This window comes from Nilaparvata lugens, chromosome 4 (assembly GCF_014356525.2).
Source record: "Nilaparvata lugens isolate BPH chromosome 4, ASM1435652v1, whole genome shotgun sequence".
NCBI classification, from domain to species: Eukaryota; Metazoa; Arthropoda; class Insecta; order Hemiptera; family Delphacidae; genus Nilaparvata; species Nilaparvata lugens.
In genome coordinates, this window is record NC_052507.1 from 35,559,275 (window position 1) to 35,574,827 (window position 15,553).

Genomic DNA, 15,553 nt, shown 5'->3' on the forward strand with positions numbered 1-15,553 from the left:
AAAAAAATTTCCTGAGAAACTTTTTTATTTTTATAGCTTGATGATATACTAGTCGAAACACTTTGAAAAATATTACCAGTAGAAAGTTTATTTTCAGCCTTTGCACAGCCTTAAAACAACACTGGAATGTAATAAAATTTTTAAATATATTTACAATCCTATTCCAAAAACTAAGTTGAAAATGTTGTCACTGTTGTACTTAGTTTTGGTAAAGTTTCAATTGAAGACAGAAGTTTGGCAATCCACAAAAATAACGTAACTGAATACGATAGCATTTCAATGAAAAATTTGATAATATAATTAAAAACCGAATATGAATAGTTTCAAAATAAATCACGACATGTTTTGAATAGATCTGTGTGGTTTTGGGAATATAATTTTATTCTAATGAGCTGTGAAGGATTGGAAAACTTTTTCTTGGATTTATTAGAACTTGTACTGCCAATACCAAATAACACAGACTAATGAAGCATAAAATGTAAGTCTTCTAATCAATATGGAAATTGATTCCCATTGCCGTGCATAAGTGTCTTCTCCATGCTCACCGAAATATTCCTCTCCAGTTAATTTGTTCAGTTCATAGCTCTGAAATCCAAATTAAACCAAGATTAAAGAAACATTTTTGAATAGTTTACAGCCTACATAAATTTTGAATTAGTCATAGAAAGTTGTGATGTAATAGTTATTTGTGCAACTAGTGCGCAAAGTGACAGTTTGCTGCACCGAAAGAAACGTTTACGCACGAGCCGTAGGCGAGGGCGGAATGGTTTCTTGAGCGCAGCAGAGGAACTTTGCTCATGTATTTCACATTACATTTTTCCTACAGTTACCATTGAATATGAAAAGTGGTTGATTATGGGTAAAATGATGGCTGAAATCCATGTCTGTTTGTATAATTTTGTTATTAATAACAACTTTAATTTATTTTAAACTTTATAATCCAATTGAAAATTAATAATCGATAATTCACTCAAATTAAAAATTAAATTGATCCAATTAATTCGAATAATTTTGAGTAAATCTTAATTTCTAAATAATTTTTCAACCAAACAATTTATGAATGAGAAAATATTATTTGAAATAATGACTATTTCGCACTAGAGCGGAAAAGTGATTCTTTGCGGCCTGCAATCAGTGCAGAAATGGTCACTTTCCAAGGTACCTGTAGGAAAAATAAATTTATTGTCAAGAAAATTACTTAATGAACTATCGAATAATGGAATATGATTTTATAGTAGGTAATGGAATTTCACATATCTTCGTACCTCAGAAGTATCCTCAGGCAGAGTAAGCATTTTTTGAACAAGTTTGAACTCTACAAAGTTAAGCACCAATGTGTTGGGCTTACGACTTCCACTACATGATTTCAGATAATTTGCAAATATTAATGCTCCTGTACCAAGTGTGATCCATGATGCAAAAACCCCGTAAGTTATATCTGAAACATGACACATTTAAATGGTTATTAGGCCTACCACAAAGAACTGGGTTGAATAAATAGAAGTCAACAGCAGAGGTTGCTTTTTCCAGATGCTTTCTCAAAAATCCACTAGTATAAACGTTAACAAACGTACAAACGAAATGGTCAATCACAATAAATTCCTAAATTTTCAGCAGTAATAGATCTTTCATTATAAAAATAATCAAACATTGTGTGATTGTGTGGGAGTTCAACAGAAGTGAAAAGTAAAGCTTCAAAATATGAAATGATTTTTAGAAAAGTTGTTACAATATGGCAGAGCTATCGGAAAGAGAAATAAAATATAGAAGAGATATATTGACACTATATAATTTATGCCGCTTCGCTTACAACTTGATAGATAATATCAAAATAGTTTCCACGAAGTAGACTGCAATCACTGCGTATTGAATAATAGCCTACCATATAATGAGAATCATCACTTAAATTTATTTTAAAGTTTTATATTTATCTTAAATATTTTCAAGGGACTAAGCAATAAATTGAAAACATTTTTCATCACATAACTCGAATCAAGATGAGTAGCTTAGCCTCTACCATAGAAGAACATCTATTTTATCAAGAGCAGAATTTTCAATGATTACTCACCAAGAATGTGATAGTCTCTTGAGTGTAGAACAGTTATCATTCTGTAGAATGCAGTCATCAGAAGAGCAGCTGAGAGCATTAAGCAACTCCTGAATTCATTCCAAGATGACATCCAACAACTCGATAGAAATAGGATAGTTAGAACTGAAAAGGAAAATATTTTTCTTAAATCTGTAATGAAAAAGGATAGTTGGCAATAATGATTATAATCCTAGGATTGATAATAATTTTCTCTCATATCTTCAAAATGTAAGAGCTTGGTAATCAATTCATGAAAAATGCTAGTGTGATGGTGATGATATTGAAATAATTAATTATGGTTTTGTGTTTTCATAGAGATAAATTTAGTATGGGTTCATTCGAAAAGTGTAGAATTAGGACTTCAACAATGAGACTTTAGTGATCTTGTAGCTGAATTTTGTGTGCAAATTTTTATCGTGAGAAATTTATTTTTCTGTTAAAGAATAATTTTCTCACATTAAGATTTTGTTAACTTGCATCTGGGAACACTCCAATTTTATGCAGGGTTGAGGTATTCTCACGGAACAGTATTTCTGTTAGCGATGGAAAATACACGAGTATTTGGGAATATTTCAAACTTGCATTATTTTCCTTTCCCACGGAATTATGCTCGTCTCCACGTGGACCGTTGTCTCGTTGGTGGAAGGGGAACATAATTCGCGTGAATTGTTCAGTTCCAATCAAGCCGCGGCCGAATTCACATTTAAAATCCAGAGGTAGCCTCGGGCCTCGAGGGCTCAAAATTAACGTGTGTGTTGAATTTGTTTGCTGTTTAAGTTTGTTAATATGTATTATTTTTTGCCGTAAGTTAAGTTCAAGTAGTTTATTGATTATTTGAAGTGAATATGTCAATGTTTGTTTAAATTAGTAAGTTATCCGGGAGTAATCAGTGTAGTGAAAATTTCTAAATAGTAATGAATTTATAAATTGATCGATTGTTAGTGCCATTATATTTTCTAGCTCATGCTAAAAACCCTTGAATGGTCGAGTCCCTAGTATCATAAATTTGTAATTGAGAAAATGAGTAAAGTCCACGCTACCTTCGTGAACAGTTAGAATCCAAATAAGCAGTTAGCAAAATCTTACATGCAGTCATCTTGAATTTTTAGAATGTGTAATGAACCGATATAGATTATTTTTGTTATTGTCCAAATTTAAATTAGTTCAATTCATTTAATAAAATTTTACAAGTTCAATAGAATGCTAAAGTTTGTAGTTTAATAAAGTCCCATGACTCGCCCTTTAGAATTTAGAGATCTCTTAATTCTACCCCATTCTGGGCCGGTTACACTATATAATATAGTCGTGTTGTTTCTTTTTTTCTCACCAAGTACTAGCATATTAAATTGGTCGAAATAATTCTAACTCTTAAGTGGAGAGATTGAGTGGTGGTATGTGGTTATTTTATAGGCCTACCTCATGAAAAATGTACTGGTGATATTTATATGCACATAAACAACAATAAATTAGCCTATTGTCGTTGACGAAGTAAGATTTATTTCTCGACTCGTTTTAGTAGCCTACCGGACCATCAGTTTTATAAATTTCATCGATTGAAGTATTTTCTGATAATTAGGCTATTGATAAAATTCATCATAGTTCTTTACGATTTATTTCTCAATCAGTTATTGAATTCAAACTATATCATATTATCTTTTTCTATCTCACTATGAATCATTACTATCCTCATTTAATCATTACAACAACACATAATCGTATTAATTGAAAGGTATGATGGGTATATGAGCATACTAATAGATCTAGGCCATTTTTGTTTTATCAATGAAAGTTTATCTGAACGTGTATCGAAAGGTCCTGACTGATTAACATCAGATTACAAGTTTTTCTTGGGTAAAAGTAAATGATATTTTTATATTTGGCACACTCTTCTTAACATATCGTTCCTCTGTTTAAGAAAATCATCTCTAAAGACAAGACTCAAAAAGCAATAGTCATATCCAACTTTGATTACATTCACAGAATTCATGATCATGCAAAGAAAACCAAAGTTAACATTTATTGCCTGAATGTTATTATTTTTATATTATACCTAACAGATTTCCATATTTCATGATATGGCATAGGCACCTTCGCGATCGATACTCTAATCTATTGTTTAGTCCCTACTTTCCAGTAGTTTGAAATTTGAAAACTAAGTCTCTGTAACGAATTTCAATTTCGTATTTGTATTTCTATCAGTATTTAGATTTTTCTTACCGATCACAGGAAATTTAACGATTGATAAATATAAACTATCATCGTTGGCCTTCACTGTAATTGCTAGAACTAGTAGTGTGTTGCTGTTTATCCTGCCATTAATGATAAAATCATTGTTCCCTTTGTCATCATGACATCGAGTTCCAGAACACTTGGAAGTTACATTTAAGTTGTCTTCCATCAACCACGGCTGTTGAGAGGGCTGAATAGGCATATTTCCCTGAAATATTTGAAACATATATGATGGAGAATTTAAAATTTTAGTTAATCAATATAAAAATAAAAATCATGGATTACTCAAAGAATTTCGATCATATGCAACAAGAAAGTAGAAGAATACTTAATATAAAAGTGTGAAAAATGGAAGTGATGATGTTAACATATCAACTTATTATCATTATTTTTTATGATAAATATTATAGGCCTATGATTCTTCCATGATAACCTTATATCAGAAATGCATTAATTGTTTACTATTGGGAGAAATAAGTTTCATTACAAATTTTATAGATAGATATTTGAAAGATAAAAAAATGTCAACATTGACTTCTCTTATCAAATTGAAAAAATATAAGCATTGCGTCAAACAGGAATTGTTCAGGAATCTCATTGTCAATTTTGATGTGTTCCCCCAATAATATTAACATTCTTGACTGTCGTTTTATTCTCACCTGTGAGGTGTCATTGATCCAAACAAATCTGAAAATGTTTTGAGTCGCCCACAGTCCTAGTTGTATTTCACATTTATGATTCTCCTTTAACGATGAATCGTGTTTCAATGGGCATTGGGCGTGGAGCCTAGAATTCGGGTTCCAGTATACTTTGCCCATATTGGAAACTACTATTCCACTAGGTCCAATCATTCGATTAACCCCATGGCCAACAGCACTGAAAATGAAATTATTTTTCGAATTTGTATTAGAATAAAAGTCTATCATTAATGTATTATTATAAGTTGTAGTGTTAATATGTTATTTTACTTATTCGTTTAGAATGGTGAAACCATAGAGAAAAGATACGGTAGCGTAAGTATCAGTTGTCTCTGGGTAAAACTCACCAACTTGTTAAAATAAATCCCCATTAGTCTAAATGAAAATTTTAAGCTCTGTATAGGTTTAACATATATAGTCTGTTCACCAGAAGGGGATTTAAATTTTCATTCTATAAACTGATTTGCAAAGAAAAATAAGGAATTCTAAAGAAAAGTACTTTAAATCAAATGATCATATTGACCCCGCACGAGTAATAAAAGATTATTTCACAAAAATAAAATTAATTCACACTTATTTCACACGAAATTAAATTTACACGTATAATGCAGGGTTGAGGAATTTGACTAGATGATTGATTGACCACTTACTTGTAAAGGACCAGCTCTGGGCTCCAAATCTCTCCATGCATGAGCTGCAATGAAGTTATATTACCGTAGCTGGCTGGATCCCATTTCAATTTTTCATCTACCCAAGCCTATTTAACAAAAGTTCAAATAGAGGCTGTCAATTGAAGATTTTAAACATTTGAATTAAAAATTAGAACAGCTCCGGCTTTTGATTGAAAGATGAAGTGAGAATGCTTCCATTGTTTACTGTGAAATGGAGGTTTTAAAATATGAAAATAAGTAATGTGGTTAGAATTCCAAGAATAATAAATTATAACATGCAGTACTACATTTCAAAATTTGAGCTTTTAAAGAATGAATTAGCAATATGATTAATTGATATTTCTTAGGTGAACACACACGGAAGATAAGAAGTGATTAAAGATTTTTAACAAGAATGTCACGATTTTCGGAAAATCGTGATGGAAGAGAATTCTATAACACTTTGTTCCTTGAAGACTCTTCATCTAGAGTATGAAGACTTTTTTCAAGTTTATCAAACGAGAAACTCATTTTTTTAAATTTGTAATCCATCAGTAACTGCTTACTATTAAATCACTTTTTTGTTATTCGATAACGAATAGCAGTCGAATTTCTTCAATAAATGAATTCATTCTCTTACTGTCACAAATTGAAACGTATTGTTGTCATAGTAAGTGAATAAATTCATTTATTCAAGGAATTCGACTGCTATTCGTTATATTTGATAACAAAAAGTGAAAAACTGAAATTGAAATCCGTCCAGAATACTGAAGTTGGACATTTAGACTCGAATAGCATACGATACCTAATCATTTAAATGTGTGTTTGTAGAATAATCATGAATGAGTTTCGAATAAATGGAAGAGTAGTCCTAAATTCATTTTTTAGGCATTAGGCTACAGATTCAAAGTGCTAATTAGTTAATCTATTAACTAATATTCTGAGGGAAATGGAGGTTGCCTTAATACCATAGCCCATCTCTTGGAGGGGAAAAAAAGCATGTCTATATATTTATAGGTAGGTGATTGAAGTCCACTTTTGGTCCATTGAGCTTCATCAGCTGTAGCCTATTGTTGTTGAATGGAAATAAATAATATGCTCACCAACATGAATTTTCCAACCAAAGTTATTTGTCCATGTTTTGGATCCTGGAACCGAAAATTAGAGCTATTTTAAAAATGAGAACGGTTTTTCAACTCATTATTTATAATAGACGATCCAAAAATATTATTCAATCCAGACTATCATTAGATGATATATCTATATTATTTCATATTACCAATCCAATATATTATATTATTCTGATATTGCGTATGTGCATATTGGTATTTTAGGGCTTCTCAAAAACTTGTGAAATGAAACTGAGAATGACACTTTACGTCGAAAAGTGTCGTATAAAATAAAAATAAAAAAAGGTACGATAGATACTAAGTTTAGTGTTTTGTTTTAAATTATTATATCCTTTCCAATATTTCATTATATCAACGAACCGACCGTTATCAGCCTGTTATTTTAGGAATGTAGGTAGACCTAACATTCTTTTGAGTGAAAGAATATAGAAATTGATTTATAAGACTAAATTTCAAAAAGAAAAAATATCTTACCAGTTTTGCATGATAAGGATTGAAACTAATATTGATTGGTGTCCAATCATCACTGATATTGAATGGTATGCTAAAACGATCATAGCTCATCAACAGCTTATTCCTGAGTGATTCAGTCAACGAAAATGATGGATCATAAGTGGTTGAACCTGTGGATCGATGGATACAAATATTATTGAATAAATTGAAATTAAGTAAATTTACAATGACATTTTTATAAATTATGGGAGGTGAAAACTTGATTATAGTATCGTATTGAAAAAATTATCAATGTACATTAACAGAGTTATTATCATTCTATCATAATCCTTATGATACTGCAAATGTTTGCGAGACAGTCATATAAATGTTCAAACCAATTCTATGATTTGAAATCCTTGAATCTTGTTTTCTGTATTTTGTATACTATGACTTTGTCAATTGAATAGAATATACCGTATTTATAAATTGATAATTGAAAGATTTTATCTGAATAATCAGTTCACAATAATAGAATTATAACCGGTTTAATATCTGAATGCGGTTTTCCTGAAATCCTATTTTTTTATAGTGAACAATACAATAGTCAAAAAAGAAAAAACAGACTATTATACAAAAATTTTTATTTCTTGATTTCGTCTAATCGTAAAAATATTATGTATGCTATGTCCATATTAATTTCTACATCAAATCATCAATCTTGAAGTTACAAATCAAAATAGAACAAACATTTTCAAATTGTGATAGGTTGATAATAAAACTTTCGAAAAAACAGGAAACAAACTTCAAATTCACAGAATATAAAATAAATATACATGAATTACAACATGAAATCATATACATGAGCCCGAAAATATCACGTCTACATAGCTACTATATAGCACCTCCGTTTGATGCTGATTCCAGTCACATCTCCATTTCAATGCCATCCTACCTGGATGTGACTTGGGATTGGGATCTGGGATTTTGAAGAGCTTGTGAAAAACTACTTGTTATATCAGAAGATACAAATTTTCCCAAGTATGGTGAAGATGGCTATTATAAGAAAATCAGGCTATAGGTACCGGGGTACTCTTGACAATGTTGAGTATAGGCCTGATTTTATTATTCCTCTGAAAACATTGGGCTTTAATATAGGCAATAGTAGCCTACTTTCGTACTATTCTAACAATAATATTTATTGTTCATGTTTGGTTATAGAGTGTGTGATAATAATATTTGGATTGCCTCTAAAAAAACAACAAATGAACGTGGAATATTAATAGCCTATCAATTTTTGAGTGCGCTTCCTGTGGAAACTTCCGCTTCGTCCCCTTGCAGTAGGATATCGTCGTCAGTCTGATGATAGTGATCGGTCAAGAGAGAATACGGTAAGGCTAGCTTCACACGCATTCGGTTTCATTCGGTTCGGTTCGTTTTCGGTTCGTTACCGAAAACGAATAAGGCTTTCATACATGTCAGGTTTTAATTCGTATGGTTCTAATTAGACTAGGTATTTTCTTCTCAAACAAAGCTGTGTTTGGATTCCACAGTTCATGCTGGTATATATTTAAATATAACAGCTGGTGTTAAATTGTAAGATGTTATTTATTGAACAACAAAATTTTTAAGTTAATTAAAAATTGTTAATTATTTGAATAGTTTCTTTTTGATTATGTTAATTTTGGATGTTTCGAGAGATTATTTTTTTAAATTGAAAATGTGTTCCTTTTTTTGACACATATGGTATATATAAACTTCATCTCTTCTCTCCATTGATGAAATCTTGTAATATTCGTGGAAAAATAAAAAAATAAAAATTCTCCCTGAGTTGTAATTTATATCTTTCATATTTTTTTTAGCAAACTATTCATTGAGAAAAAAATGTTCCTGTGAACTAAAAAAATGAATTGACCATATGATTTTGACTTGGAAATTTTTGAAACAGATAATCAAGATATCAGGTTAAAATAAAAGCAAAAAAGCAAGCATGTGTAAAAAACTTTGTTTTTTCCTGTTTCCCTAGCAACGAATTCGAATATGATGAAACCTATTTGTGTTGAGGGGGCGTTCGGTGCTATGCGGTTGCTGTTCGGTACCGAATTCAAACCGAATCATCGTTTCACACTTATCGGAATTTGCCGGAAACGAAACGAACCGAACCGAAAGTGTGTGAAAGTAGCCTCTCGCTAGCAACGAATTAAAACCTGATGGAATTTATTAGAGTCAAGTGGGCGTTCGGTTCTATGCGGTTTCTATTCGGTACCGAATTCAAACCGAATTACCGTTTCACACTTATCGGAATTCACCGAAAACGAAACGAACCGAATGAATGTGAAACTATAGCCTAACACGGCATCGTTCAGTTCAGAGTAGGAGAACAGGCACAATATTACATGTTGAAAATTTACAGGAAAACTGGTTGTATATTCGCTAGTTGATAACCTCTCTTAGAAGTTCAAAACAACGTTTGATCATCTCTTCTATAGATATTTCCTTATAGCTACAACTGGTTTGATGACTACACATGTCTAGGTTCTCAGAATATCCAATATAACATTTTCCAAAGGCCTATTCTAAATTATTTTATGAATGAGATATAATAGTTTAATGCAATGGGGTGGAAATAGATCGATATACCTACCATCACCGTGACAATCAAAGTTCCATACACCATCCACAGAATACCAAGTTGAAAATCCAAAATAACCCAAGTCCATTATTGGGTCCGGATCTTTTTTGAAAATAAAAGGAATAGTGTCATTATTTTTTCGTATGTAAATTGCCCTATTTTGTGAAATTGATATCTGAAAAATGAAAGTCGAAAAATTGTAACGTTTAATGAATAACACAAGAAAAACAGCAAGCATGAAAATGTATGAGAAATTCTAGCGAGTTATGTTACCGGTAAGCCTATATTTGATTTTGTGAAGTGGATGAGGAATAATAATTTTAAAACGTGCAATCTATATAATATGAAATGATATTGATATACATTTATTTAATACAGAATTATAATTATTACTTACTAAGTGTCTAATTATCTCTCATTCCATGTATCTAGTGACTGGTTTTTCGAGCCACATATACCAAATATACCGTATATTTTAATTCATACAGTTAAATGGAACATTTTGCAGGCCTACAGTTTACATTTTGTATCTTTCTAACTGCTATGTGTTTCCTTTGTTTTGCAATTAGCTTTCCAATGGCTCGATCCAATGCATGGAAAACAACTGAAATTGAGTGAGTAGCCTAGGTAGGCTACCTATGACAGAAAGTACTGTACGTGAATTGTACGGTATGATAACGTCTTTACCGCATTCGTACGTTTAATAATATTCCGCCCTCAATTTCGTTTCGGGCAGAAACAATCATATTCAAGCGGTAATAAATTACCGTTACTAGACTTGTGACGTTAAGTACTATTGCGCATTGGTGCGAAAATGGCTCGAATCATATACTGACCGTAAATTCTCGCACTTCACTAAGCGACAGTAGACCGTCAATATCAAGTGAAGTAATTTCAGTATAGTTGTCCAAAGAATTATTAAAGCGACGTATTTCGCAGTATGTATTTCCACCAGCTCCCAAAACAATTTCATAGCCTTTCACATTGTCTTGATCCAACGAGGTGAAAGGCTTATTAGTGAAGACGATGTGTGCATTACTTGCAGCCAACACTCTGAACGTCAAATGCAGAGTGCCGTTTTTATAATTTTCATTAGAAAATTTGAAAAACTCCTCGTAATCATAGGTCCTTGTGATAACCTGCTTCTTGCATCTGGTGTCTGAAATGCACAAAAAATTGGAGTTGTCATACATTACATCAAATACAACCATCTAATTCCATAGAATGTAATTTGAATATTATATTTTGCGAGTTGAAAATTTAGTCGCGAATTTAATTATTACATGTAATTGATGAAGCGACGAGATCTCCAATGTGATGTGTAATGTATGAAGATACGTAATGTGTGAAGAGAACGTGTGTTTTATCACGTTGATGAAGACAATATTATGATTTTAACTCCATGATATACAAACAACGCAGTTAGTTGGCTTTTGATCTGCAAATCGAGGTCTGGATTTGATCACATAAATAGTTTTTTGAATGTTCTACTCGAGGTCCTTTACTCTTTTATCCGTCTGGCAGTTACAGGTGCTTGTTTTAAAACATTACTTCTGAAGAGATCATTATCTTGAGAATACAATTATAGGCTGCCTCAGTCCGGGCAGTTTTATACTAATATACGGTACGTTAGGCCTAACTGTATTTTCGGGATTGGGATCTTGTAGGGAGGAGTGATGTTTTGATCAAGCATTTTGTAGAAGTATTATTTTCAAATTTAAGGTCGTGAGTGATCCATATCCAAAACCCTGCGGTTCAGGCCACAAGGACCAATAAAGTAAGGTTTAGATAATGCACAGTTTACCATCCCAAAAATCAATAGTAGGCCTAGGCCTATTGTTTCTTTATATTCCTGAGCAAGCATAGACAATGCAAAGCGAGTAGCACTATTTATTGTTTTGTTAGTAAATTCATATTTTAACTCACTCTCATTAGGTAATATTTTTAATCTAATAACTTTTGTTTGTTCATGAGAGACCTGAATATCATAATTGTTTAACGTAAAGTTTCCGGTAATTGAAAATTATTTAGTATTTCTGTTCAACTTTTTGTTCTCAATTACACCCACCAATATCATTACGGTATTAGCCTTTCTTTTATTTTTATATATTGCATATTATTTTTGGTGGAGGTGACCTGAACTCGTATTTACATCTCTCTAAAATTCGTAACTTATTATATATTATTTGGTGGAGATCTCTCCCTTCAACCATTACATCAGAGTCAATGATTAAGAGCTTGGAAGCATCAAGGAGTTACCATTATAGACACTCATCTAATAATAAGTTAATATATTGACTATACGTATGGCTATACGTTGCCATTAGCCAATACTATAGGCTATAATTATTATAATCATATAAAGATCTTATAAAGAAATGTTTGAAGTCTTTTAATTTCATCAAATAGTTTTTAAATTGTTTACTTCAGGATAGATATTCGATATAAGTGCTGCTATTTTATATGTGTATTCGACCCACCAATGGGGCACTAAAACCGATTTCTCATCCATTCGATATCAATCATAAAAATAAGTAGTTAGCCTAAAATTCTTATTTTTGCTGATACTATATTCTTATCATTATGAAGAGATTCGTATCCTATGAAACACTCATTCTTTTTGATACCGTACGATGGATTGATAAAATAATTGATGGTATTATAATATTCATTCGCCAGCTCATGTGTCCAATTCTCAATTTTTCAATTAATTACTTAGGATAACCATTAAAGAAAGCAAAAACTAGGACCTCCTCCCACAATTATTCTCACACACTCGTCTTACACGTCAATTCAAACCTTTTTCATTTTTTCTTGCATTTTTTATCATGATAACTAAGATGTGTTGTGTAGCATATAGGCTAAAAACAAAAGCCGGTAAAATATTTATGTAGGCTACAGCTACCATCACTGTAGGTTATGCCCTCCTCCAACTGTTATATAGTCAATAATCGAAAAATCAATACATAGTACAAAGTTTGATAGCTAAACTTGAACAACTTCGGCAGTAAACTATTCGCATTATCGCGTAGGTATTGCATAAAATAACAATAGGCGTAATTCGAATAATATCTGATATTTGAATTATATTCCATCGTATGTGATTCGAAAATTTATCATTTTGCAGTAGGTATTACATAGGTTATATGTTTAATAATATTAATTTAATGATTATTTTATTCTAGTTGTACCGTACTGATTCTATATTCAAATTCAAATGATCTTTATTCACAAAAAAAGGTATTACAGCAGCAGAAACATTAGATAAATAGTGAATATTCCCCACAAAGACAACAAGTCTGGGTGTGGGGAATGAGCACTGTGAACTGCATTATAACAACTGACAGTTGAAGATTTACAATAAAAAAAAAACAACAAAAACAATAGAATAAGTAATGTAGAGTAAATAAAAAATAAAAAAGCATCTTTAGAGGATGCGGAGAGCACTCAATGTTGTTGAACCCAAATCTCTGTAGTTAAAAAATATTTATATACATATATATATGGTACTGAAAAAAAGAAAAAAACATGTAGTACGAACTGAATAATTTTAAGTGACATACAGAGTCCTGCATATCCAGACGAACACTCACAACCAGGGGTGATGTTCAATGGATATAGGCGGATTGGATGAGCCGCGTCAATATATTATATATTATATTATTCAATAAGCAGCAATATTCCTAACCTAATGCTACAGGTCACAATAATAGTTTAAAAGATAAAAATTTCCTACTCACCAACTACGTCCAAATCCGCTGCAGCTTGTGTATGAATTATTATTCCATTTATTGAGAGAAAGAAAAAAATGCTAAAAACTGTTTGAATAATTTTATACATCATTATAGCAGTTGACCTATCTCTAGTATGCTATTCTTATACTATCTGCGGTAAATGAATTTGAAGATTCTACTGGGAATGTTTGATCACACACAATTATCAATATTTTAAAGAAGATTTCGAGCACTGATTTCCTTTTTATAACAATCTATGGGTCTATATATCTATCACTCATGGATTTTCTCGTAATTTTTAGAGGGGAAATTTTCAGATGTTTCACATATCAAATACCCGGCACGTTGATTTGTCTATCTGAATAATACATAGTAAGCTTACGCTATCACAGGAAAACCAAAGCTTTTTTGTGATTCAAAGATTAATTTTTCTATTAGTGACAATGATTCAATCGTTATCATAATTGATCATAATTCGTTGAATTGAAATTGATTAATTGAATGAAAGCACTATTCAGCTTATAATGAGCTCTGATAACGATAACAAAGCTTTCATTTCCATGACCCTTGGTGTCATAAATGGGAAATGTTATGAGGAAGATTTTATTGTATCTATGTACCGTACCGATTAATAAAAAAATATGTTTTTGGTTTTTCCACATTTAGATTACATTATTGTGTGCTGCCTACTGCCTGGGTTCAATTTATCTCTCCCTATCAGGTAATTCAACTTACCGACTTTGATTATGTTTAGTTTGAAAAAAATCGAGGGAAATTTATATTTTGGTACACACGGGTTCAGCTGAAGTTTAGATAAAGTGTGATAAGCGCGCTTGAAAATCAAGTGATTTACATTTTTCCAGTTACACTTTATTAAAAATGTCCTATGATGTAAGCTTGATGAACAGGAAAGTAAGTTTGAAGTTCAGATGTTTTTATAAACTGTTTTTTCAGTTCTTCTCTGAGTTTTCCCAGATTTTACAATCAATTGAAGATTAAGAAAATTATATTCATGCTCTTAACATAATTATTACAATACAAAATTATTGAAAATGCTAGAATGAAATAATTTCCTAAAAAATCTATTTATGATCTATATGCACAAAAGAATATTATTATTCTGCCTGATCAGAATAGACCGATACATTTTTGTAGCCCCAAGCACTACAAAAGTTGAAACTTGGAAACAAAGAGGTGAATTTAGCGAGCCTGGAAGTATTAATTGACTTTCAACAGGTAAGACAAGCATAGTGAGTATATGTTCAAAGACTACAAAGACAATCATAATATGATATCTTTGAACAGTCAATAATGAATGTCGAGAAAACATTTTAGATTCTATTAACACAGCAAATGATGTGTGGGAAGTTGTCTATCAGAAAAATATTTGTACAGGTGTTCCTTTCACAGTACCTAGCCAATGAAACTACTAAAATTCTTACTAACATTTTTGTTAGTTTTCTTTTATAGGAAATAACATTTATTTATTCCAGAAACTGCCAGAAAGCTAGTTTCTGTAAAATAATCACAAAATGATGAAAAAAATGTCATTTAGAATATATTTTTCAATATCAATTTGGCGGAGAATTATAGATTTGGCGGCCCCAGAAGATCGCCTTATTCGTAAGTGTGTGCACACACAGAGAGCGGTCAGCGGTCAAAGCAGTCCTAGAAGAGGGATATGAATAGCAATAGATGTACATCTAGATTTGGATTATTATAATTGTTGGTTCGTAAATCTATACTATACCCTTCTATAGGACCGCTGGGACTCGGATCACTCTTTATGTGCATTCCCTTAGAGTCTAGGCCTACGGTAATGAGATTCCTCCAGTAAGGTATCTTCCCTAATTTCCAGACTCTGTAGACTCTAGAAAAAATAATAATATGTAGCCAACCGTACAACATTGTAACGAAGTACCAGAGCCGTTTTATAGTCTACCATTATTGAAACATTGA

The 15,553-nt window shown here is 31.6% G+C and overlaps 1 protein-coding gene across 1 annotated transcript; it reads right to left on the reverse strand.

The window, feature by feature from the left end:
- Positions 1-274: 274 nt before the first annotated feature.
- Positions 275-14,011, reverse strand: LOC111053763. Its single transcript, XM_022340692.2, has 11 exons — positions 13,601-14,011; positions 10,697-11,019; positions 9,873-10,035; positions 7,271-7,419; positions 6,770-6,814; positions 5,667-5,773; positions 4,978-5,194; positions 4,307-4,526; positions 2,069-2,212; positions 1,266-1,438; positions 275-585 (listed from the first exon to the last, which is right to left on the reverse strand). Exons 1-11 carry the CDS (start codon positions 13,701-13,703, stop codon positions 427-429), a joined length of 1,803 nt encoding a protein of 600 aa, XP_022196384.2. The 5' UTR covers positions 13,704-14,011; the 3' UTR covers positions 275-426.
- Between the last annotated feature and the right edge of the window lie 1,542 nt (positions 14,012-15,553).